Genomic DNA, 27,374 nt, shown 5'->3' on the forward strand with positions numbered 1-27,374 from the left:
AGATTAATTCAGCATGCTTTTCAAACACCATCTTCATGTGTGACCAAACACACTGTGGAGATGTAGTCCTAGGAAGCTGCGGAGGACATACAGCTGAAATCCTGCTAAAAGCAGCTTACGTGATAGAGGACTGAAACTTTCTGGGGTTGTGTATGGCAGGATTTGTAGTAGTAACTTCTGCAAAGTCTGGGAAAGTTGTCGGCTGGATTCTTGCGCGTGTTTGGTTGTGTTTTGCTTTTTTGTCCAGATGTTCTGAGTGTAATGCTGCTGAGGGTCTCTAGAAATTTAAGCATTATATATTGAGCAAAAGTGATGTTTGAACACAGCTGCTCCACACAGGCTGGTGGAATGGTGTCTCTGTCTTGTTTAGGAAGTACCTTGTGTTCAGTATGGCCCCTAAGTATGAGAGCAGCACCAGATAAAACAGCTTTTTGTGTTAGAGGTTAGCTATTCCTGCAAGGAGCAGGGAGTTGGACTCTGTGATCCTTATGGGTCCCTTCCAACTTGAGATATTCTATGATTATATGATTTACAATTTTGTGTGAACTTGGTATCTAAGCTGCGTATCACTGGGTTCAGTGCTCCTGTTTTCCTAGTGAATTACTCCTGTAAGCCCACCAAAAAAGGCCTACGTTTGCAGTCCTGGAAAAATTCTGTGGTGTTTTGGGGTTTTGTTTGTGTTGGGTTTGGTTGTGTTTTCTTTCTTTCTTTTTCTGTTTTGTTTTGTTTTGTCTTATTTTGTGTTGTTTGTGGTGGGGGGGTTGTTTTATTTTGTTGGTTGGTTTGGGTTTTGGTTTTGGGTTTTTTTTTTTGGATTTTTGGTTTTATTTCCTTGTGGGGTTTTTTTGTGTGGTTTTGGTTTTGCCTTTGGGTTTGTTTTTTTTTTTTTTTTTTTTTTTTTTTTTGTTTAATTACTCTGTGGACTATCAGCACATGCACAGCAGAGGAGCTCCTCTGGGAGTTTGTATATGCTCTCTACATGCATGACAGTACCTGTTCAGTAAAGAGGAAAATGATTCAAAAGTACTTGTTTTTCATTTCTTTTATGAATTTGGGATGGCAGAATATGACTTCTAGTTAACATCTGATCCGTGGACATTGAAACAAAGTAGATAAACATTTTTTTTTTTCCTTGCCTGCCCTTCTCTTATTAATACGGCCTGAAGTTTTGCAGTTACCAATCTCTGTTATGACTTCAGTTTTTTAAACCTGCCATTTAAGTCTGTTTACTGATTGAGCTGTTTATTTCCTTAAGCATTGTAATGATAAATAAAATGAAAATGTTTGCAACATGGCAGTATTTTTTCTTTTTAATTTAGCAATTATGTATTAAAATGTAATATAGACTTGTAGATTTTAGTATGATGTTTGTCTGCTTGTGAAATGAGACAGTAATGTGCTTCAAATTTAACAGTCATTTACACATCTCTTATCTGGTCTCTTTCTCCAAGCAGATGAGCAGCAAGCTTTGAATTCAATCATGCAGGATTTGGCTGTGCTTCATAAGGCCAGTCGTCCTGTATTGCCCCAGCAAGAAACAGGAAAACCAAAGTCATCTTCGCCTAAAAAACAGGTAATCTTCAATACCCTTGCTAACCTATTGAACACGGAATGTCCTACTGTGACTACTATAATTATTTTTCTTGCTAGACCAGTGAGCATACCAGAATGAGCTATTAGTCTCCCAGATGTACTGCCATTTTCTTTATTCTGGTTCTTAAATTAGCAGCAAAATGAAATGGCGTTTCAGACCAGATCATAGTGTTTGCCTAAATTAATCTGATCCTGATAAAGTGAAGATTATAGGAGTATTTTGACATTATTGGCATTAGATTGCTTATTTATTGTTGATGTTGTTTGATAGGTAATGGGCTATTTTAAAATATCAAGGTGTTGTGGTATCTCTTATTTGGAACGCTTTGTTAGAATGAATTTTATAGGTATTAGATTGCCCAGTTGTCAGCTATATCTTAAAAAAAGAATATCAGTATAGCAGCACAAACATACTTACACTCATTTACTGCATCTTTGGCCTTTATTTTTTTTTTGTTTGCTCATATACTGAAAATGTAAGTTCTTTTCAGCTGTATGTTTTTTATTTCTGCAGATACTGCACACAGATAGAAAAGTAGTAAATACTTAGCTGATAGGTTTGAATTACTATATAGAGAAATTAGGAGGGGATGTAGATTTTTGACCCAAATTCTAATAGCCCTATTGAGTTAACTGTATGTTTATTTGATCAGATCCTTAATTGACAATCCAATATTACATGAAACTTCACTTTTTGCAGTCTTGTTTTAACCTGTTGAAGATCAAAGCATTTGAATATATTTGGCTCTTAAGCTGTCAAAAACTAATGGCTAAATTTTTTTCATTCTGTGCTTTTAAAGCTTTAAGAGTTCAGTGTATAACACAATGGTGTTTGCTCATGTCATATAACTCACTTCTGAGCTATGACTTCAGATAGTGTAGTGACATGCATGTATGATCCAAAGTGATTTCAACATAATACGTGTTTAGAAAGTTAGAAGAAATATAGTTGATCCGTTCCCGAGTTTAAATGTGGTGGTGGTGAGTAGGAAATACATGTTTGTCACTTAAATTTTTGAATTCTGCATGTAAGCACTTGTGAATCGAGGAGTTGTTTTGGAACATGCAACATTGTTATCTGGATATAGTCTCTCTGGTTGAATGCATCATTTTTTTTCCTGCAATAGTTAATACAATTTGATTCTTAAAATGATGATTTTTTTTTTTTTAAACAATTTTATTCCCATGTAACTTCAGATATTTACAGGTATCTTTGTTTATCTTTGTTACTGGGAGGTTGATTGCATGAATGCTGGCGTAGTTACATGTGTGGGTTTCTATGGTAATGCTTATGAAACAAGATATGTTTCTTAAGCCTGGAAGGCTCAGCTCTGAAGCATACATAAAAACCTGTTATGATAGAACCTACCTGCCTGTTCACAGTGGAAAACTCTTCGGTAATCAGTTCCATGCTGAATTTGAAATAATGAATCTGTTATATTATTAAAATATATTGATAGAAAATAGTGTATTTACTTACAGAAGCATTCATTGTACTTCAGAATATTGTGGGGTTTTTTTCCTTATGCACTTTAAGCCTCTATCAGATACCCTCAGAAGTAGCTTGTTAAAATGCTTGCTATATTGGAAAGGACAGAAAATTAATATGGACTGCTTAAGGATTTTACTTGTGGTGTAGGATTATTGAATGAGATTTCATGACCTTCACTAAAGGAGGTAGTAAATAATAGTGGTTTCTTTGTCTCTTCTTACAGAATGATGTCAGAGTCAAATTTGAACATCGAGGTGAAAAAAGGTAAGGTGGTATCACAGGAAACAGTCTTGCCTTTTAATTATTTACAGAATTTTGTAGGGTTCCTGTTATAAAGTTTCACATAAACTGTGCAAAGTGTTTCAGATATCTGAGTGTATTTGAGCTTAAGTTTAATTGTGATATGAACACGATTTAAGGAGAATTAGTCTGTTTAAAATATAGGCTCTAAGTATAGATAAATGTGGCAATATCTTACTGTAGCTGTGTCGCATGTAATAGCCCTCATTTGTTTACCCTTCAGATAGATGTTTGTAGCCTAGAACAATTACTTAGATCATTAGCATAGATTTCAAATAAGAGTAGTCCAGCAAATAAATATTTTTTGCTACATCAGGTGCATAATAAATGCACGATAATACATTGTTACTGTAACACCCAGAATAAGAAGCCTAGACCTTAAAGCCTGGTATTGCATTGTACTTTGGAGGAACCAGTCTGAGGACTGTAATAGGAAAAATTTATTAGACTTTAGATTGTTTTCATTGATAACTTTGAATAACTGGCTTTTATTTTCTTTTTGTGTATGGGAGGTGAATGATATACATGCTTAAAGTATACAAACATCTGTGTATATCTTTGCTGGCTGCTCAAAAGCTTTTGCAGAAGTTGATCTGCAATTCTGTGCAGAACTGGTTTGTGGACAACTCATTTTCTCTGTCTCTTTCTGAAAGCATAAAACCTTCATTTTACCTACAGAGAAATGGTTGTAGAATATGATCTTTGTAAATACTACTGAAAAGGAAATAATATCCTGGTCATGTTATTTTTCAATGGAAATGGTAAATGTTTTAAGATTGCTTTGGAATGAAACCTGTGCTACTTCTGGGCAGTCCCTAGTGCAGTGTGCAATAGATCACTGGGTATCCATGCTGACTATAGTATGTGCTCTCTCTTTACGTGGGGTAGTAAAATAGCAGTAAGTTCCCTAGGTATTAATATTCTTCAGCTTCTTTCTATCACTTTTGTGAACATAACATGTAACAGTGCATTGGTAACGGCTGAGTGCTAAGTAACTTGAAGGAAATCAGTCTTTTCAAAAGCTTTGAAAATTGAGGACTCTTTTATCTAGTAATTCTTGTGAAATAAGTGGAAGCATGAGTATAAACCAAAGAAATGTTACTCACTGCCAGTCTGCACAGACAGTACATTCTTGCAGTTTGTTAATTCACTTTCACAGTGGACTAAATTAATCAATTCAATATGAATGCAAGCATAAAGTAAGTGCGTGGAAAGATACCTTTCCCAGGCTTTTATACTGATGGGCTTAGCTGTGGTTTGGACCGTCCCAAGTAATTTGAGCCTGGTTGCTTAGTAATACTGTGTTGCCTGAACATATAGATCTAAAGATAAAATAATGAAATTATGCAAGAAAAATAAGTTATGCAATGGCTTTCTTACTGTTTTTTAAAAGGGAAGTGGAAGAGAGAAGTGAAGCTAGAATTTCTTTCAGTAGTGAACATGGCACTCTGTACCAAGGAGTGTGAGGTGTGATGGGCAGAGCTGCAGGCATGCTAAACAAATTGTTAACTGCAGTGAGAATTGGTGTTGGTTTGGGGTTTAAGGTTTTTGGGGGGGGGTATTTCGGTTTTGTGTTTGGTGGTGTGGGCTTTTTTTGGGTTTTTGTGTTGGTTGTTTTTGGTTTTTGTGTGGGTTTTTTTGTTGTTTTTTTGGGTTTTTTTGTCTTGGGTGTTTGGGAGGGGTTGTTTTCAGTTTCATTTTTGTTTTTCAAAATAATAACTTTGAAACAAATATTTTTTTTAATTGCAAGTGGCCTGGCTTCTAGCTTCATTTCAGAGAGAAATATTGTTCCCTAACCAGTGTGCTACCTGAAACACTGATAAAAGCTTTTCTGCTTCACAAAATTGGAGTGCTGTTTCTTTTTTGAATGTACCTCAGTAGGTTAGTCACTTCTAAAAATGTTTCTTCTTTAACGGTGGTGTCTCTCAAGTAATACAGTAATTTTCTATAATAAAAGGCCAGTTACAGGCATTTTAGGTTATTTGTTTTATGAGACGTTGAGTTAAAAGAAAATCTGAGTTGTTGACCTACAACTGCCCCATTCTTACATGGTAAGAATGTAACTTGAATGGCCTTGAACACACTTGAAGCACAGATAGTGATGGACTCAGAAGTTCAAGCATGTAATTCATTATGGTAAAAATGGTGACATTTAATTACCTTTCTCAGATAAGATAGTCTTTTGAATTTCCCAAAAATGGGGACAGTAGCAGTAATTATTTTCTGATGCTTAGGCTTCTCAGCCTATGGTACTCATTGTCTTAGTTTTCTGAAGTAGAAAATTTTAGAGGTTTCTAAGGATTGCCTCTGGAATGGAGGCATGCAAAGCGTTAGGTTAAGAAAGAAACCATTTTCAAGTAAGTAAAATAGTCATAATGAGATCTAATTTTGTGTGTGATTATCCCTTATACCTTTCTCACTGCTTTTCTCTCCTTCTTAAAATAACTCAAAATATGGAAGTCAGTGAATAAAGCATAGCCTCTTATGGTCTTCCTAGTAATAACTTTAATTTTGAGATCATTCTTGAGTAATGAGTTGCTAGATTTTCATAAGTAATAGACAAAAAATCTTTACAACTTAAATTGTGTTTCAGGATCCTTCAATTACCAAGGCCTGTTAAACTTGAAGATCTTGCAGCTAAAGCTAAAGTTGCTTTTGGACAGACTATGGATTTACATTACAGCAATAATGAGGTAATATTCTGTGTCTTGTAAATTCTCGGCAACTTGTACATTGATTATTTTAAGGCTGAAATTCGTTCTCATAAGCAGTGAGAACCGCTCCCATGACAAAACCCCAGATGCCTAATGTGTGTGATCTCAAATATGTAAGGCTTGTCTAAATTAGGATCAACAGGAGATGCATGAAATGTTTTATGAGGAGAGTCATATCTTAATGAATTATGTCTCAGACTTGATTGGGAATGGATAAATTGTCTTTCTGCTCTGCCACAGTCCTGTTTCATACCTTTACCTCTTCGAGGTTTGTCATGTTTGTAAATTTGAAATAACATTTATCCTTTCTCGTACATTTTTTTCTTCTTTCTTTAAGGATTAATCTTGTTGAGTAATTGCTAGAATGCTGCATTTAGTAATGTTTAGATTGGAGAACTAGGCTTAACTGTTGCTCCTCTTAAAGTAGCTGGTTCACAAATATTTCTTGGTAACAGTTCCAGCACCATCAAGCCACTTATGCCTGATCGATATTACTTCCAGCTTTCTTTTAGAAGTAGAGATGGAATTAATAACAGGAAATACATCTGCAGACACAGGATCCGTTCATAGGAGTTACTTCTGTTTTTTGCCTTGAGTCAGCAAAGTACATGGAGGATTATGTGTGCTTGGTTATGCACAACATAATTGCTGCATCTAATCTTCATCTTTGCAGAAGAAAATGCCTGTAATTGCTGTTTGTTGGTTACTCACTACCTTACCAGGCACTTCTGTGAAACTGATCCTCAAAATGAAGAACTCCAACAGAAGGCTTTTGGAGATTAGGGAGGTCAGAAGAAGAAATGGCCATTCATTATACTTTAGCCTCAGCTTCTTCCTCTGACAGGTCTTGAGGCATTGGAGCAGGTTTTCTGCTTGTCAACTTCTACACTAGTTGGCAAATAATCCCATAACCTTTCAGAAATATGATGCTAATTATCTGTCATTAGCATTAAAACTGCAACTTAAAATGAAGAGTGTATTCATGTTTTCAAGACCTTCCCCCATTCCTATTTCTTATTGTATAAAAATACCATGTTTCAACTGATGAGTGACATTGACTGAGACTATTACAAGTAGAATACATTTTTAAAAACTATCTATATTGCCTAGTTCTTTTGTTACAAGCAGAAGTTGTAACTTGCACTCCTGAAACGTAAGCCAAATTTTAATTGTTACAGAACTCAAGTGCGCTTTAATGGCATAACATTTTCTGTTCTAAAGATACATGTATGCTAAGTTAATTCTAATTAATTAGATCCAAGTAAGATTCCCATGAGGACTACAATTGTTCCATGTGGATCACATCAAGCCTGATACACTTCCTTAACAAATTCTGTTTTTTCAATTGAGAAATTCTTAGTGATGCAACTTCAAACCTGTAGAGTTGGAATACTGAGAGATACAAAAATGTACTTTATGCTCTGTAAAATAGGTCTTTTTTTATTTTAGAGACTTGCATTAAGTTAGGCAATGGCAAATATGTTGACACTGTTGCACGTTTCCCTGAAACTTGTAGGATATTAAGTTATGCGTATGTAAAATTGTTGTTCTTTAATTGTAAATGCTTGTTCCACCATGCTGTTCTATTGAATGAAGAGTTAAGGCTGAACTTCAGGTATTTTGGTGCTAACTTGGGGCATCATTTAATACATTTTCCTTTCAAGCTCTTTTGAATGAAAGGAAAGATAGCACCAGTTTATTAGTTTCTCTGCACTTGACTTCCTCATTTATTTTTTTCTTGTATCCTATTTAAGACTCTTTTTTTATTTTTTTTTTTTTTTTTCCCCATTTTTGTAGCTTGTAATTCCATTAACCACACAGGATGACCTGGACAAAGCTGTTGAACTGCTCGACCGTAGCGTTCATATGAAGAGTCTCAAGATATTGCTTGTAATACATGGAAATACACAGGTACGAGTTGATCTGCTAAATGTCTTTTTCCTCAGTTTTCATATTGAAGTGTAATGTGTATCTTCAAGATGACATTTTTCTAATGGAAAACACTACCGATTGCTTCTTGAGTTCACTTTAAGTATCTATTGGTGTTTTGTGTTGACTCAGTTTGAATATTTTCCTAGATCCTTGTCCTCTCTCTTTGTTTTCCTTCCCTACAATGGTAGAAAAGTGTTCCTTAATAGGATGATGATGTGATACAAATTTGAGAAGCACATGGAATTTAAGTAACTGTAGTTATTTGGAATTGTTCTTTAAATCCTGTGTTGTTGACGTTCCTTTGTGGCAAATTAAATGCTTGTTGTAGCAGACAGTAGTAGTGGAGTATGGGCTAAATACTGACTTATTTTGGTACTATCTAATACATCGTGGCCATGCTATTGATAGGATCTGTATACTAGTACATTGTGAAAATGATTTTTGAATATTAAGAATGAGCTACTAAAGATTAATTTTTATATAAATTGGCAAGCTGCTTTTTGACTGCTTGAAAAAAGGAATGTGCTGCACAAAGCCTATGAAGTTTGTGAAGTATTTTCATTGTTAGGAGTATGAAGTAATAACTGCGGATTATAATATGTATGCGTTTTCAGTCACCCAGTGTAAATAATGTTGAACCCTTGCCGTCACTGGAAGATTTGGACAATACAGTGTTTATGACAGACAGAAAAAGGCGATTGTCTGTAATAGGTAAGCTATGTATTTCAATATCTTTAATTGTAAAACCTTTTCTTTTGTCATACTCTCTTTATTAAGATCTTGCTATGAACACAAACTACTTGAATTTCTCTTACTCATCAGTGACTCTAATACAGACTTTGTGCTTGGGGAAGTGGATTTTGATTTTTTAGTCAAAGATGGTTTAAATATATATATATATTTTTATCACAAGGAAATGTATCTATGTAGAATTATTTAAGGTAACTGATGGGTATCCTAAAAAGTTGATGTTGGTACTCCCTTTTATTTTCAGGTACAGGAATGAGTTACTGAAAAAGTCTGTTAGTTTATATGGCAATGAATTTCCTCGCTCAATTTAGGACTCCAGTATTTTTTTCCATCTTAATGTGCGAACGTTTAAGATAGTTTTTTTTGGCATTGATATAACCTTTTTGTTTGTTCATGTTTTAAAGTTGGTGTGATATTAACTTCCAGATTTAATTATAAAACTGGAGAGTTTAATGAATAATTTTCAGACAATTTATTATGCATTTATTATGAATAGAGGTGTTCATGTTCTTGCAGACATAATATTCTACAAAGAAAAACTAAAATTCTCAAGAGCTGGGAACAATGAGTTGACATGGGTGAAAGAGTTTGAATTTTTACTTTGTTTCAAAAGAAGAAATGTGTGCAGCTAGATGTGGAGGGAAATTACATTTCTGTTCCTATAGAACCAGTATTCTTCTTAATGCCGTTGAGGCAACCCTGCCCCATACTTTTCGTAATTCCTGGATTACAGATTTTGAATGCTATATGTAAGTATTGCATAAGCATTTGGGAAATTTCTAAAGCAAGCAATGAACCAGGCAGGCTCCTTGCCTACAAAGCATTTGAATAAAATCCCTGGATTCTGGGTTATTGAAGAGACTCTAACTAGCCCTTTTCTTTCAAAAGGTTCTAATACTCGTGACAGGAGTTCACCTCCCCCAGGATACATTCCAGATGAGCTGCATCAGGTGGCCCGAAATGGGTCCTTCACCAGTATCAACAGTGAGGGTGAATTCATTCCAGAAAGTATGGATCAGGTATGCATGTGATTTATTAAAATAGAAGTTTTTATTAAGTTGATCTATGAAATACTGCTATTCAAGAAGGGTATGGAATTGTTAGAAAGAACAGCTAAGAAATGACAACCCTAGAACATAATCTGTGAGAAGAGGTTAAAATAATTAGGGTTTAGTCTTGTAGAACCTGTTTTTAACTCTGTAAGTCTTTTCAGTTATTAAAATATGTTGCTATAAGGAGAAAGATAATATTCTTAATTTCCATGATGGTTGAGTGAGGGAATGATATAAATTACAGCAAGAGATGTCTACATTAGAAAACACAACCCCCTTTATTTTAATGAGAAGTATATGTTAGCAAGACAAGTTTTACAACTTTTCCAGGTAATTAAAGGAGTTTTTAAAGAAGAGTTTGGATCTGTTAGAATTATTTGGACTTAGCAGATAGTGTGCTGGTGTAGAGGCAAGGGGATGGAGATGGGCCTGGTACAAATAACCTCCAAAATAATTTCCAGAGTCACATTTTTGTGTGAGGATCACTGCATGCTGTTTTGTTCTTATTCACCTGCATTATTGGTGTGGGATTCATCAGCACACTTAGCATGAATAAAAATCCTGCTCTCTGAGTATCAAAATTGCCCTCAAAAACAGCAGGAAAAGATGGAGGAATGTAATGGCTTACCAAATTGGCAATAGAGAGTTATTTAAGGAGGAAATAAAAATAATGCTGCATACCCAAATCACATCAAGTTCTTGTTGACATTGGCACTGTATGCACAAATGGCAACAGGCAATGGTTTTTATGAGCTGACTAAATGAGACACAGATGATAGAATAAAAATAGAGGGAGAGAGATTGTGCAATTTGTTGCACAATTTTAATGACCAAGCTGGGAATAGAGACTGAATCTCCTAATTTCTAGACCAGGGTGCTATTCATTATCATAGCCATGTGGTCAGATCCAGCCCAGGTCTGGATTCATTCAGTGGAATGATTGCTTTGGGCCTGGGCAAAGTAATTTTTGGTTACTGACTGGTCAGACAGACATGATCTCTGAGGCCCAGGATGTCCTTTCACTCCAGAGTATTCAGGGTTACAGCCTGGCATGTATGCATGGCTGTGTAAGCTGTCAGCAGGATTTAAATACAGGAATTTTACTTTCATAGGAAGCCAGGTTAGTTCAACCTAAGCAGCCTCAAGGGCCAGATTGGGGTGTTAGGAACTCACAACCTCTCTTTGCTCCCTTTCCCATATGTTGACCATGCTGTCTACATCTGTCACAGCCTGCCTCACAAGGACAAGAAGGGAATTTGTGAGTGGAGGGCTTTTCTCTGCTCTCCTGTTGATCTGCATGAGCACAGCTATTTATACTCTGACAGCAGACCCCACACGTTCTCTGCAGAAGAGATGATGGGTTGAAGTGGGTTGTGGTCTGCTGGTTGGACTATATTGCATAATGTTAATAAGTCCTTGACTGGTGCTTGGCAAGGTATGTGCCCAGGACTTTTAAGATGCAGCACAAACCATAAAAACTGGGGGTTAACTACTCAATTTACAGCAAAAGACTGGTGTCCAATTCATAGAAAAGGTGTTATATGATAGACCAAAGCAATTTTAGGAAGCAACTCATTTTAAGACAACAGATGAGCTTTCCTCTCTGTTTTTGAGAGGCAGGCTGGTAAAATTGCAACGTTCAATAATTCAAAATTCAGATTCCACTTCTTCTGAAAAATTAATCTGTAAAACATTTCAGATTGCTTTACTGCGAAAGAGAAGGGAGTGATGTTTGTCTGTCATTAAAATGAGCACAGGCATTGCGAGATAAACAAAGCAGATGTCAGCCATAGAAATGGCTGGTAATTAAGAGTATGTTCTTGGTAATCAATTTCTTCTTCTCTGGATTAGAGTTCAAGAAACAAAAAAAAATGTTGCTTTCATTCTGTAATGGATCTGGCCTAGACAGGTTTGTGACTTCTTCAGACTGATACCTGGCAGATTTCATACAGCTCATGAACATTGGTTACTAGGTCATTAGAAGTGTTTGGGAGGGAAATAATCTGTCTTTGGTGTTTTCGTAAACTCTGGTTTCACATGAAAGTTTGGTTTATTTGGAACAGGATTTTTGTTTGTGTGAAAAAGAGTATTTATAAATTTTATGATTTCTTCCTCTTTCTCTTTGAATTTTCTCTTCAGTTCTATTTAAAAGTAACTCACTTGAAGTCCTAACTAGAGATAAATGTTTAACAGTGGTTTAGAGTATTTAATTTCAGCTGTTTTCTATGACTCCTAGTTGGCCAAGTTTAATCCATTACAGAGACTTGTATAAATTGTATTCATCACAATCTGTCATGTTTGAGGTTTTTTTTTTTTTCTTTGACATTGTTTTTTTTTAAACAGTCTCAGCTTTTTATCCTTTACAGGACTTATTTTTGTTATTCTGTTTAGCTACCCTTTTGAAGATGTTGCTATAATATTAAAAGACAATGGTGTGTTCCGGAAGAATGTAGCAGCACAACTTATGTACAAAGCATGATAGAAGATGAAACACCTTAACTAAATTCTAGTTATAAGTGAGAAAAATGAAAGAGTCCTTTCAGGATTGCAGAATGCAATGCGGGTTCAACTATGGCAGCTAACTTAGTAATTAGTTTTTCTGATTTGTTATTAAGTGTTTCAAAGCAGAAGCCTTCATTTAAAACAAACAAACAAAACCAACAAACCCAACCCAAATGCTAACAACTTGAACTTGCTGGTCTTTCTCTGTTTGTTATTTATTAGATGCTGGATCCATTGTCTTTGAGCAGTCCTGAAAACTCTGGCTCGGGAAGCTGTCCCTCACTTGACAGCCCTTTAGATGGGTAAAAGTTACTTGCATTCATTATTTATCTTTATTAGGTTGCATAATGTATCTGTTGTAACATGTAATAACTCCCCAGTGACAGCTATTACTGAACTTCTTCCAGAAACTCCTCCGTAAGTTACAGAACATTGATAAAAGCTTATTGAAACTTAATTGCTTACTAATGCGTGGAAAATAGAAGTAGCTTTTCTTTTCTTTTCTTGGTTTTTTTTTTGTTTGTTTTTTTTTTTTTTTGGTTTTTGTTTTTTTTTTTACTATATAAATTGCATTCCAAACACAGAAATTTAGACTTCAAATCCTACAAAAAATGTACTGAAGGTTTTTACTAAATTTTGCCAGTCTTACGTATATGAGAATTATATTCCCTGGCAGTGAGTCACCCCATCAAACTTTCACTTCTTAGGTACTGTCCACAGTTTCTCAGCCATCAGGTAAGCCAAACAAAGCATACTGCTGTTTGGCTTATAGTTGGTCAGGCAGATAACCTCTTGTCTTACATTGTGCGGATTGGCTCCTCGTTTATTTGGGACTGCTATACAAATAATACTGCTAACTAAATATTTCATTGGTAAAAAGATAAAAAGTTGGAAATCATTACCTATGGCCATTAGAACTACAGTATTGCATAGTAATGTTTCATTTGAGGATGTGTGATTTGAGGACACAAATCCATTTGATCTAACAAATAAATTTTTGAGTTAAATGGTAAGTCTCTATTTCACAAGAAAGAGAAAAATAGATATGAAAAGTATTTTGTGATTGGAGTGTGATAGATTATATACACAGGGTGTTTTATGTAGGTACACAGGATAGAAATTCTACCAAATTGTCGAATTTTTAGGGCTTTATGGGGTACGGTGAGTGGAAGAAAGGGAAACAAAACAACCTGAATTGAACTCATGGTTTTTCCAAAACTTTTTTGTTGTTTTTTATTTTATTTGTCACCTCTACTTAGTTTGTTTTCCTTTTTTTTTTCTTTCTTTTTTTTTTTATTCAAATATTTCCGACAAAGATGTAGGTTTTGTGTCTCCATTTAGCTTCTGTTACCAATTAGAGAAATTCTTGCCAGAAAAAGGAGGACATTGTTTTGGTATGTTTATGGAAATAGACTGTAATCGGTTGCTCTGACTGGCAATCCCATCCATTCCTTTTGGTGGCTGGGAGTTACATACCAGCTGTAGGTAAGAAATGATATGATCGTATAAGAACCAAAAAATTATTCATCATTCTATAACTCAATAAAATTACTCTCTTAATCCTATGACTTTCATGAAGAGAAGAGGAAATATTTTGAGATGTTAAAAGGTTCTACATTTCTTTGGTTTGATTTCCTCAAGAGTTTTTGTATGCTATGTAAGAGATTTTGCCAGTCTATAAAACTTTGCATTTAGCCATAAAGGTGTTAAACGTAACAGTGCTCCTTTGTGGCTTTACTTGTGATAATTCATGGTTTTACTAATACCGTTGCCCATTAACAGTCTGTTGCTTTCTTACTACATTAAGCTCATCAAGCAAGCTTTTCCATTGTTACTGATCTTGAATTGTTATTGGTACCTATTAGATTTGATTTTCAAAATTGGGTTCCACATTTGGTAAACCAGTGCAGCAACTTGTATAGCAGTAACTTTTCATCAGTCATAAAGAATTTTGAGACAGTAAGATAAAATTAAGTACCAGATTAACATTTTTTAGATGCTGTATATTTTTACACTTCCAGAGACAACTATCCCAAATCTCGGATGCCAAGAGCACAGAGCTATCCAGATAATCATCAGGAATTCTCAGGTAGGCAAAAATCACTGTATATACTATCCAGAATTATTATTCTTGAAAATAAGGGCTTAGAAGAGAAGTTTACATTGGGAAGTATTGTATTACACAAACTTAATATGGTAGGAGAAAACAAAGTCACAAAATCCAATCCCAACACACACAGTAAAATATATGATGGCATATAATATCTTCCAAATGTTTTTTTTTCCCAGATTATCATGTGTAATATCACTGTTAGTGTGCAAAGTATAACTGTGTTCTTTTCCCTGAAAAGAACAAATGATGCAGTGGGGCACAGAATAGTTGTTAAACTGGACTTGTAGTATCTATGTCTAAGTTTGCACATAATTTTGGTTAACTTTTTTAATTTTGAAGTGTTGTGGTTTAACCCCAGTAGGGAGGTAAGCACCACACAGCTGTTTGATCGCTCCCCCACAGTGGGATGGAGGAGACAATTGGAAGGGTAAAAGTGAGAAAACTTGTGGGTTTAGGTAAAGACAGCTTAATAGGGAAAGCAAAAGCTGTGCATGCAAGTGAAGCAAAACAAGGAATTCATTTACCATTTCCAATTGGCAGGAAGATGTTTAGCCATTTCCAGGAAAGCAGGACTTCATCGCACCTAATGGTTACTCAGGAAGGCAAACACCAGAACTCTGAACATCCCACTCTTCCTGCTTCTTTCTCCCATCTTTTATTGCTGAGCACAACCTCATGTGGTATGGAATACCCCTTGGGTCAGTTGGGGTCAGCTGTCCCAGCTGTGTCCCTTCCCAACTTGTGCACCAACTTGTGCACCCCCAGTGTGCTCGCTGGTGGCGTGGTGTGAGAAGCAAACAAATAAAAAAAGCCTTGATGCTGTGTAAACATGGTTCAGCAATAACTAAAATATCTCTATGTTGTCAATGCTGGTTTGGCCAGAAACCCAAAACATAGCACCATATGATATACTATGAAGAAAGCTATCCAGCCAAGACCAGTACATGGAGTCTTAATTTTCTCCTTTGTGAAATGAAGATCACTTTAAAGTGTTCATGACTTCTGTAATTGAAGGCACTGCAAAGTGAAAGGGTGAAGGAGAACTGTGTGCTGTGCCTATAAATTAATCATCACCACTAATACTGTTTTCATATGATACTCTGGCTTAAGTCCAAGTTGTCATGCATGGTTCCGGTTATGAAGTGCTATGGGTAACCCCAAAAGTGCTGTGAAGTATCTTTTATGAACGTGCTTTGCTACAGAATTTTGCTGTTGAAATTAGCTTCCAGTGAATCTATGGTGTGTTGTAAGTGATCCAGGCTGTACTCTGTCGTTTTCATATTTTGTTTATGAAGCTTTATCCAGGTAACTTTGTGATGGTGTGTTTTTTTTTCTTTTAAGGGTTCTAGAGTGCTTAACAGATTGCACCACTTTTAAATGAAAATAAAAGCAAAACTATGTAAGACAGGCGTTTAGATGGTAGAGATAAATACCAAAAAAGTTAATAATGTCAAATTAGTTTGCCTTTGTTAAACTAGTTTATTTGTGTTTATTACAGTTACTTTTCTCATTGCAATTTTTTTTATTTTCCCCTCTCCCTCCTCCCCTGTGGGATGCTCTGGTATTTTAGCAATGGGATATACAGTGGTCATTAATTCAATATTTATTCTCATGATCTGATGTGTAACAAAACCAGAATAGTATATAAAGTCAGAAAAAATATCCATCTGGCCTAGTCTTTCCTCCTGTCACAATCAGTACCTGGTTTCTCTGGAGAAGTGTGTAGTCTTCCTTCCTCAGAATATATTCCTGGTCATATATATATAGCTTAAGGGTTCTGCAAATGCAAGATACTCTTCTGTGATTTGATGGATTTTTTTTCCCTTCCAGAAATTTTTCAAGTCCCTATTTCAACTTGTATAAAATTCTTCAGTATCAACAGTATGTTGCGACAAGAAGTTGTGCAACTTACTGTGTTTTATGAAGAAGTATGCCTCTTGTGATTTTTTTTTTTTTTTTTTTTTTATTGTAATAAACTTTTTCTCCTTTTCTAGTCTATAGAAGCCAACATTTCTTATGGAGCAGCAATTTTATATCTTTGATCATCTCTGCATTTCTAATCTTTTCCAGTTTTACTAAATCCTTTGAAATGGAATAGACAAAAACTTTCTCAGTGTATCTTAATGATTTATAGCATTTAATTTGCTTCTTAGCCAATACAGGGAATTCAGCAGCTGCTTTATTGTAACTCTGTCACAAAACAAAACAAAATCCCCTTTACACTAGCCTACATTGTATTTCATCTGCCATTTTTATATCAAGTCGCATAGACTCTTAAGGGCTTTCTGTAGTTCTTCTACTGGCTTAAAATTATTTTGTCACCTCAGTATTCATTGTTCTGTCCAGAGAATTGATGCATAATTAAATTGCATGAGTTGTAGCCCAGATTCCTGTAGAACAGTTCCAGTAGAACTGTTGACCATTCACTCCCATCTTATGGGCTTATCTTCTAACCAATTATTTATGCATGAGGGACTTTACCCTTCATCTTATGAATATTTTTCTCCTTCAGTACTTTTTTTAAAGAGGACCTATTGAATGCTTTTTTGTACTTCAAGTTTTGTCGACTCTCTCACCAATTATTCGTGTTTATGCATATTCAAATTTTATTTTTTGTAATAGTTTCTGCCAATTTTCCACTAGAAACTATTTTTAAAACAGGAGTAATTAGACATGCTGCAGTCCTCTAAATTCTTTGAAGCAAGAAGTTAGAAACTACTTGATCTATTGAATTCTTGATCTTCTAGAACTTTTGGCTGAATGTCATTTTAATTCTTATGATTTCTATTTATTTTTTTTTTTTAATTTGTGGCTTTTGTGCTTCAATCTTTTTTTTTCTCTCTGATTCTTAACTTGAAACATATTCTTTGGTATGTTCCACCATGTTTAAGTTTATAATACCAAACTGTCACATTTTTTGGTTTTGTCACATTTGAAATTTTGAAATGTATCTTTTTATTTTCTAGTAGAGTACGATATTCCAATATTTGAGAAATTTGGAAAGGGGGGGACTTATCCTCGAAGATACCATATTTCATATCATCAACAAGACTACAATGATGGTAAGTGTGAATATTGTAGGGGTTCTACTTTATTAATCTGTTTTCTCTCTTAATCTCTTAAGACTGTAAAATCTTAATGAATGAAAAAATAGGAGAAATTGAAAGCTTGATTCTTTCCCCTAACTCACTTGCTCAGATTCTAATGATTGACAGAGCTCCTGAGCACACTTAACCTCTGGTAGAGTTACAGATTACAGAATTCATTACTCATATGCACAACTATCAAAATGTTCTCTATCTTTGGCCATGCGGAAGTCATCCAGTATAAGCTTTTGACCTTTGTGACACACACCCCTGTCCCTTCTCTATTCTTGTAGTGCCCAAAACTTGGTAGAGTACTGTAGCTGAGGCTTTTCTCATGGCCAGTTTATGTATAACATAGGATATAACTCAGTATGTAACAGTCATGTTAATACATTCCAGAATGACACTTTTTTTCATAGTCACTATACTGACTGCTGTTCAGACTCTGGTCTGTTATAGCTCCTATATCCTTTTATTTTCTTTCCTTTTCCTTTTCTATGTGACTTTTAACCAACCAATTACTTTATAATTTGAGGTTTCTGCATTTGATTTCTCATTTTATGTATGTTTTACTTCCTTACTGAATTTCATCTTGTGGATTTCTGAATCATCTCCAACTTATGAATATCATCATGAACTTTGATTTTTATCTTTAAGTAGACTGCCAGCCACACCTCATTAGATGTCATCTGCGATATTTCAGTGTATTGTGTTCCATCATATATATATCATCAGTTAAAATAGCGTATGGAAGTGGACTGAAGGTAAACTGCTGGAGTTGTCCACTTAAATTATCGTTCCCTCTGAGAAATCACTGATAACTGCTCTGAATGTCTTGGATATACTCTTCATAGTAAACTGGTCTGTGCAACACTTCACTAGTTAACTTACGAGAATGTCCCAATGAAATGGGGAAATTGGATTAGCTACGTGCGACAAACGAATTACGGCTGGTTTATCAGCTTATCTTCTCAGTGGTTTATAAAACTGCTTAATAATTTGTTTGCATATCTTTTTCTTGGAATTTAAATTGGCCAGACTAGTATATAAATCTGAGTCTATTTTTTTGAAGATATTTTATCTGCCTTCTTCAGTTCCCCTGGGAACATCTTCTCCAATGTAATACCTAATGAATCAGAGACTCCTTCGCTATTTGAGTTCTGTAGGATGAAACTTCATCAGACTATGCTGACCTAAAACTGTTAGTGTTATCCAAATATATTAACATGAATTGTGTTAGTTATCTGGATGTAATTATCATTTTAGAAGATCAATCATTTTATTCTAATATCATAGGTATCTCTGAATTATGCATTGTTTGTGGTTTCTATACATATATATGGTCTTCCTGTTGATTCCATGTGTAGGTCTTTCTCTGCATTCAGTTCTTTCTAGTTTACAGGATGAAGATGCCAGCTTGGGCACCACTGGAATGTAAACAAATCTCTCACTCTCCTATTTCTCAGGACAGTTTTATGTCTTAGTAGAGCAACAGAAGTAGAGGCAGGGCATTTTCCTTTTTCCTTGCACAGCCCTCTGGATTTGTGAAGCACATCGGTCATGTTTCCGAACAGTTCCAGAATTTGGTCCTAATTTCACTCACTTAAATGTAAACCAGTTCTTGTTTCAGTCGAACCCTTAGATACATCTGTGGTGAATGTTTGTTTTTGCCTAGGTGAACAATTAAACCAGTATATTTCATGATCATTACATCATAGAATCATAGAATAGTTAGGGTTGGAAAGGACCTTAAGATCATCTAGTTTCAACCTCCCTGTCATGGGCAGGGTCACCACACACTAGACCATGTCACCCAAGACTTCATCCAATCTGGCCTTGAACACTGCCAGGGATGGAGCATTTATCACTTCTTTGGGCAACCTGTTCCAGTGCCTCACCACCCTCACTGTAAGAACTTCTTCCTTAAATCTAACCTGAACTTCCTCTGTTTAATATCATACGCTGCAGAAAATCTGAACTAAATTATGTGGAATTCATAAAGTATTTGCATACACACATTGCATAGCAGTGTTTTTTGTAGTGTAATATTAGTATTCTTTGTATATCATTGAAGGTCGTAAAACTTTTCCAAGAGCCAGAAGGACTCAGGGGAACAGCTTCCGATCACCAGTTAGTTTCAGTCCCACTGATCACTCGCTGAGCACCAGTAGTGGAAGCAGTGTCTTTACACCAGAATATGAAGATAATCGAATGAGGAGGAGAGGAAGTGACATAGATAATCCTACCTTGTCAGTCATGGACATCAGCCCACCCAGTCGCTGTAAGTCAAGGCATTTTGTGAACTCCACTGTAAAACCCTCTTACCTTTCAAGTATATCATGTCTAAACTAAGTGTGTCATCAAAATACGTGCAGTTGAATAATGTTCTTATCTCTCTAATAGGGGAAAAAGTCAAGACTGTATGCTCAGCAGTTTTTTTGTTGCTTACTGTGCCAACCTTCATGCAGATTTCATATGGAAATTGCATCTGTGATAACAAAACACTGTAAAACATTTCTGATGATTTTTTAGACTCTTGAGGACCCAAGAAGGATTATCTAGGTTGTAGTTAATATTCATTTTTGCAGATGTTGTTCAAGTCTTATGATAAACTGTAGCCATTAAGTGGTACCGGTTTATATCTATGATGCCATTTCAGGAGCAAATTTACTTTGACACGAGTTCAGTAGCTGGTACATCTTAATCATGCCTCGATTTTTATTATTTTTTTTTAAATATTACTGTTTATTTAACATGTTTTTTCTGTTTTAAATGTGTCTATCTTTACCACAAAGTATTTTGTGAATAAGTTTAAGTAGCCTGTGTTTTCCATCTTACAGGAAGCTTTATTGATCTTTAACTTAATTGGGAAGTTTTAGGACACACAGTCTCTGTTCTTGAAAATGTAGTCTTTTAAAAAACTATTTTCTGTGTATTCCAGTTTTTCTTGATCAGCTGAATAACAAGCTCATTTGAAAACAAAAACATACTTATATTTTCAGCACCACGAGCTCCAACTAACTGGAGACTTGGTAAGCTGCTGGGTCAAGGTGCATTTGGCAGAGTATATCTGTGTTACGATGCTGATACCGGAAGAGAACTGGCTGTTAAACAAGTTCAGTTTGATCCTGATAGTCCAGAAACCAGCAAGGTAAGTGACACCAAAGAGAGAGTTTGTAAAGAGCTTCTGCTGGAGTGTTCTAAACTAGACTGATGTTACTTTTCTTAAACAGCCCGATGTTTTAAAACATGTCGTGTTTTCGTATCCTTGTTAGGAATTCTGTTTTGCAAGTACTTCAAAGAATTAGTTTGCTTACCTGATTTTAATGTTGCATCCCATTTTTTGTTTTAGTTTTCAGGCATATCCTTATGCAGTAAACATATATATCTTATTTTGGAGCAGTCTCAGCCTCTAGAACTAAACAATCATTATCAAGTGTGCTTTGAAATAGGTAATTATTTCTATGTACAAGAATTGGAACCAGTTCCACTTAGAAGCAGAAAAATCTGTACTAATTTAAGTGTTCTCAAAAATAAATTCTTCAGGATATTTTGTTTGGCTTTGAAGACAGTTTGAAATTCTTATCTTTTGGCGGGAATTGTTTGATTGCTTTTTGGCTTGGTTTTTTTTTTTTTGGTGGGTTTTTGGTTTTGGGTTTTTTTGTTTGTTTGGTGTGGGTTTTTTTTTTCGTGGGGTTTTTTTGTGTTTTTTGAACCTTGGCCATCAAGGCAAACTACTGCTATTTGCTGTATTTCTTTTTGAACAGCAAAAGTTTCATTGACAGTTTATTCTCACTCTAAAATGAAACTTGTCCTTCTTTAAATATTGGACACTTGAGGAAAGAAACTATTTAAAAATAGCACTGATCTTCCATTTCTTTTTTCCCGAATTGTGCTCGCTGCTTTCAACAGGATGGAAAAAGAATTACTAATTTCCTGCATTAGGACTGCATTCTACACTGTGGGGAGCAATGCCAGGGAAACAATGGGTGTAAGCATGATTGCAGAATTGAGTAGCTACCAGTTATAGTTGCTGCTACTAGTGATGTAGGATCAATGAAAAAAAGCTAAGAATCATTTGTGCTGTACATTTCTAGTGTCGCTGTTGTTGCTACTTCTTTAAAATGTAGCAGAACTACTGATTATGCTTTGAAATGTTAAATATAAAATGCTGTAGCCTGTCCTTTAACAACAGTTTTGTGACTTCATTTGCTATAGCATGTGCTTCTTGGTATCAAAAAACGTTTTCCTTCTAACCTCAGAAGTGCAAGGGTATCAGTAATAGACTGTGACAGATAAAAAGTAAGTTTTGGTGAAAGACTTGCAGGTGAAAATTGGAATCCAGTCAACTCTGAATTCATGGGTTAGTATTTTCCAGCATCTTACTGTACAGTCCATTTCAAATATCTTTCTGTTTGCAAAAGTTTTAGTATTTTGGATAGCTCTAGGGAAAGCACTGTATGCATTAATGTTGTTCTTTGTTGTATTTCATTATCACAATGCTAAGTGGTCCTCAAAGGCATTTTTAAAGCATCATCTGTCATCCTGGGAAAGTCAGGAATTAATGCTACTTATTCCACTACAAAGGTATAGAGATTCTTGGGTTTTTTGTACCCACTTGGAGGCTTGTGACATGTTGCATAATGATCACTGACTTCACACACATATTGGTGCCTGCTGTGCTCTGAAACAAATGTAACTTCAAAAACAGAGAAACAATGATATAACAGCAAAATCATTCTAAAGTCAGTTTATAGAAAAGCCATAGCTTTTATTTCCTTCAATCTAACAGTGGTATTTTCTTATAGTAAGATGTATAAACTTTACATAAGCTACAAGACTACTTTTTTTTTCTTAGTTTGCATAAACCTTCAGTATGTACATACTATCCTGCTTTAAAAAAAAAAATATCCAAAACATTAATATTACTATGTCAAACATGGTATATCTTGTTTGCTTTTTCTTTTAGGAAGTAAATGCACTTGAATGTGAAATTCAGTTGCTGAAAAATCTGCTGCATGAAAGAATTGTTCAATATTATGGCTTCTTGAGAGATCCACCAGAAAGAACACTCTCTATATTCATGGAATATATGCCTGGGGTAAGCAAGAGAGGCTGTTCACTTCAGCCACCACTACTACACAGTGTGATGAGCACCCAAGCAGACAGCTTTTGCAAAAGTACACACAGATATTAAAGAAATGTCCAAGTTAAAAACAGTACCCAAAGATGGGTACTGACAAGAGCTTGCAGCAGCTGACATTCTTCATTGTGTGTTTGGGATTTCAGAGTTAAGAGTGGTTTGTACGAAAGTTCTTCATGTTTGGTTTTGGCATAAGAAGTGCCTGGCAACATCTTTGAAAATACAATATTATCATTAGTGAACTCCTGAATCTTCCTGAATTTCAGTGTTTCTCCTTGCTGCACTTCAGCTTGTGCTGTTGCAAAGTCACCATTTCAAGTGCTCAATTATTTATAAAAACCCCCAACAAGTAGCTAAGATGGGTGTGGGAATAAGCACATACAGAAAATAATCTCGGTGCTTACTTTCTGTGTGGCACCTGGGTACATGCTGAATGATTCTTCTACTGTTCTGTTGAAAAATGTTGTCAGGTCAGAAAACTGTAGGTTTTCATCTTCTCACCAGGTGGGGTCAGCAGAGCTAAATATAATGTGCTTGTATAAAAATACAGGCTGTGTATTTTTGCATAGTTACAGCATTCTGCTTTACTGTGAGACTCCACAGAAGAACAGTGGCAGCGGGTTGGAGATTTTGTTTGTTAATTTTTTGCAGTTTTTTAGGTGAGTTCTGGGCGGGACTTTTTGAATTTTTCTGGGATTTGGAGGACTGTCACAGAAGTAATCTTAGCAGTTTGTAACTGTGTAACAAAGCCAAGTTATACAAAAAAGTTACAAAAGCAGTAATTTTTTATTTCATGTTATTTTAAGCCAAGACTTGCTTACCTTTTAATTTTTACATACTGCGCCATCTTCCAGCATTTGGTATTTTTGACAACCTTTTTCTCTTCCCTGAGTATAAACTAACCAGGGTAAATGGTGTGTGTTCTGTTCAACTCGAGCATCACCATTTAACCATCAAAAAATGAGAGTGGTGTATGCATGAAAGTACTTTCTTTTTCTGTACATCACACTGGAACTATTCAGCTGCTTGACAGTTTTAAAGCTAATAGATTAGCATTTCAGTATATGACTTCTCTGTCCGTCTTCTTTCTTGTCAAAGTGTGTATTTTTCTCAGTGGAGATAAAACTGTATCTGTGCTTATAAGTCAATCTAGAGAAGTACTTCAACTTTAAATGTCTGCATTTCAGGCATAAATCTCATTAAAGTTCAACCATAGTATCAGCCCACTTGTGATTCTAGAAATGTTAGTGTTTTGTACTTCTTGTTTGTCATAGGGTTCCATCAAAGACCAACTGAAATCATACGGAGCACTGACAGAGAATGTGACTCGTAAATATACGCGGCAGATTTTGGAAGGAGTTCACTATTTGCACAGTAATATGATTGTCCATCGGGATATTAAAGGTAATGATAGTTCTGTGCTACAGATTCTTTTCCAGTTTTGTGTGAAGCTCTAGAATGTGTAAGTTTGAAATGCCAAAATACTGATTTAAAATCAATGAGTTTGCTTTCCATCATTTATCCTTGTCACTGGTGTACCCTGAAGGGGAAAATACAAGCATCTTTGTGATGTTCTAGCAGACTTCTGGCAATGCTTGTGTAGTGTCTGTCTGCAAAACAATCGTAATAGATTTTTTTCTAGGTTTATTTTAATATTGATAGTTTTGAACATATCAAAGGAAGATGTCATTGCAGATAGATAGAATGTGCGGAGGAAAGCATCATGATTTGAAAGTTTATTTTTACAGAGGTTTTTTTCATCAATTACATAGAAATTACCCAGCACTTCACTGGTACAAGAAGTGGCTGGCAGAGGTGGCTTGCCTGGTCAAATGACTCGGACTTCTATTTTACTGACAGGAAACCTGAGAAAAGAAACATATATATTTTTTGCAGATAGATAGATGCAAGATGGTTTGTATAAGCAAGTTTATGAATATGTAGGAAGATGGTGAGGTGCAGAATAGGTGTGCTGAACACAATGGTGGTGTATTTCCTAAAACTTTTACAGTTTTCCTGTTGCTTTGTATCAATAGCGTTTTGTTCCAAAAAAGGTCGAGCTATCATGGTGAGTTTGTACATGGTTACGTACGTAAGTGTTCTGAACAAATCTGTAATGAAGCTTGAGGTTTTGCTTAATGTTGTGTGGAAATTCCTTTCCCATTTCTTTTTATTTCCCGTGTATGGCACATTCCTTACAAAGTGACTGGCACTTCCCAGAAAAGGCCTAGATTGCAAACCTGCGTGTACAATTATTTTCTGAACCTCTGAATAGAGTAATAGGAATGAGCAGAGAATGTAAATTCTCTGGCTTGAAATACTAGCCTGATCTTGCACTGTATCACTGCATCCAAACTTTTGCTACTGTTTCCCACACTGAAATGCTAATGTGCCTTTCATCAGTGTAACACTGTGTTCCCTTCCTTCCAGGAGCAAATATTCTGCGAGATTCAGCAGGCAACGTCAAGCTCGGTGACTTTGGTGCCAGCAAACGACTACAGACTATCTGTCTCTCTGGCACAGGAATGAAGTCTGTCACAGGAACTCCATACTGGATGAGTCCAGAAGTTATTAGTGGAGAAGGGTACGGCAGAAAAGCAGACATCTGGTATGTTAAAAAAGAAATAATTCTCTTCTCAAAGATGTCATTTCAGAATGGGCACTTTTTCAAGAGTGTAGGTATTTGTTATCTGAAGTTGAAGTGTTTCGCTCTGGAGTTTAAGCTGAAGTATGAGCACTTGCAGTCATAGGATATTTGGAGAGCGTAACACTGGAATTTGGGAATTTTTCATTTGGCAATTTCTTGGCCCATCAATTTAAACAACATAAAATAATCTTATGAACAATCCTGCATGAAGTTAGGATTACCAGACTGTTTGCAAGTCCTGGAGAGGTACTGGGTGAAAGCAACATGGGAAGCTTTGAAGCATCAGTTAAGTCAGTGTCCTGTAATGAAACTTCATCACTGAAATACCTTTGGTGCAAGGCAGAAAATGAAATTCAGGTCCTTTAAAAGATAAGCACATAAGAATGAATTTACCAGATTTAAATAGGAAGTATCAAAAAATAATTTGGTTTTAAGTTGTTAAGTACTTAAGAATTAAGAAGGAAAGGTAATTTTCAAAAATGAATGCTTATGATACACTGTGTAATATGACATAGTCTAACTCCAGCCCAGTGGACAGATGATTTTAGCAATTAGACTCCTTGCACTGCAGGTGATCTGTGAACACACAAAATAATGGATAGGCAATAGTAGAAATGGAGTAGTAACACTTTGCTTAAAAAGGAACCATACTATATCCAACCAATGGCAATACTTTAAATGTCAGGGAAATTAATTTGTCCTACTTCAGATCACTTGTTCAAGTACAGCAAAATAATTATTAGTAGAACAGCCTTATAGATTTCAGGCAGTTGACTTGTTCAGCATTGAAGTATTTGTACCAAGCTTAATAAATGGTTTTATGATGGAGAAAATTCTTGTTAAAACTCAGAAAAAATACTGAAGTTTGACTTCAAGCAGTCATTAAATCCTATTGTGTAAATAAATGTACCTTTGTCTAACCATAAACTTCTTGCAAACATCTTGATAAAACATAAAACTTCATGAAAAATGGGAAATTATTCCAGCTATACATTTTGCAGTATCATTTGCTTGTTATTGGAAGAGGCTGATCTTGTAGGACTTACGGAACAAAAGGTTTTTGGCCACATGTATGTCTTTCTGCCATCGTAAATCCTTTAAACATAAGCTTTGCATACAAAGATTGTTTAGGATCTTAACATTTTGTTTGGCAATTTAAGTGTATTTTTAGTATCCTTAACTAGGAGAGGAGTGTACCACTGAAGTATGGTTTTCAACTTTTGAACTGCCATGTTATGTTTGCACATTACTCATGCATTTTTAAGGAGCTAGCAATAAATACAGCATACTCAAAGCATTCCTGTTGCTTTGCATTTCCATTAAGCCTTAACGAGAAAGCAAACTTTCAAGTGCATCCAAATCCTGCAGGTGTCTGAAGAGCTGTGGCACGCAGGTTGTGCAGCGCTGCAGGTGGCCTGCATCCACCTGCTGAGCACTGAATAGTGCAGTGCCATAACACCGTTGGTATTGCCTAGATAAATATCTAATTACATCTTCCCTGAGGTAGTAGCTTTTGGCCCAGTGAAGTAATAAAGTGAAGATGTAGGTAGTCATGCATGTAGCTTTAAGATAGAGCATACAGCTGTACATGCAATTATTTTAGAGCTGTTTCCACTGAAGCTGCTCTGTAGAGTTAAGTGGACGCTACTTATCTGGGGCATTTTAGTCGCGTTCTGCTATTTCTTTGTTTTCCTAGAAGGGCATGACTCTGTTGTAACCTACTGTTTCACTTCTGCCTCTGTTTCAGGAGCGTAGGTTGTACAGTGGTAGAAATGCTCACGGAGAAGCCCCCGTGGGCAGAGTTTGAAGCAATGGCTGCCATCTTTAAAATTGCCACTCAGCCCACCAACCCCCAGCTACCACCTCATGTCTCCGACCATGCTCGGGATTTCTTGAAACGGATTTTTATCGAGGCCAAGCTGCGACCATTTGCAGATGAACTGCTAAGACACACGTTTGCACACTATCACTAACAGCCTGCCTCAACTCAGCTTGCATCTACTGCATTTATTTTCTATTTGACTGCACTTTTATTTTTATTTTTTACAAA

The 27,374-nt window shown here is 35.7% G+C and overlaps 1 protein-coding gene across 1 annotated transcript; it reads left to right on the forward strand.

The window, feature by feature from the left end:
* Nucleotides 1–1,480: 1,480 nt before the first annotated feature.
* On the forward strand, nucleotides 1,481–27,362 carry MAP3K2 (mitogen-activated protein kinase kinase kinase 2). Its single transcript, XM_010016051.1, has 15 exons — nucleotides 1,481–1,573; nucleotides 3,309–3,349; nucleotides 5,979–6,078; nucleotides 7,897–8,010; nucleotides 8,646–8,742; nucleotides 9,670–9,800; nucleotides 12,558–12,637; nucleotides 14,357–14,424; nucleotides 17,415–17,510; nucleotides 19,609–19,815; nucleotides 20,537–20,685; nucleotides 22,504–22,635; nucleotides 23,952–24,081; nucleotides 25,108–25,285; nucleotides 27,072–27,362. Exons 1-15 carry the CDS (start codon nucleotides 1,481–1,483, stop codon nucleotides 27,295–27,297), a joined length of 1,842 nt encoding a protein of 613 aa, XP_010014353.1. The 3' UTR covers nucleotides 27,298–27,362.
* Nucleotides 27,363–27,374: the final 12 nt, after the last annotated feature.

This window comes from Nestor notabilis, unplaced genomic scaffold (assembly GCF_000696875.1).
Source record: "Nestor notabilis isolate BGI_N333 unplaced genomic scaffold, ASM69687v1 scaffold22096, whole genome shotgun sequence".
Taxonomy (NCBI): Eukaryota; Metazoa; Chordata; class Aves; order Psittaciformes; family Psittacidae; genus Nestor; species Nestor notabilis.

Bases quoted from the DNA above. Each gene is read 5' to 3' on its own strand.
- MAP3K2 (XM_010016051.1), top strand. From the start codon at position 1,481: ATGCAGGATTTGGCTGTGCTTCATAAGGCCAGTCGTCCTGTATTGCCC. The intron at 12,638-14,356 runs GTAAAAGTTACT...TTACACTTCCAG, and splicing joins CTTGACAGCCCTTTAGATGG to AGACAACTATCCCAAATCTC. The intron at 19,816-20,536 runs GTAAGTCAAGGC...TTATATTTTCAG, and splicing joins CATCAGCCCACCCAGTCGCT to CACCACGAGCTCCAACTAAC.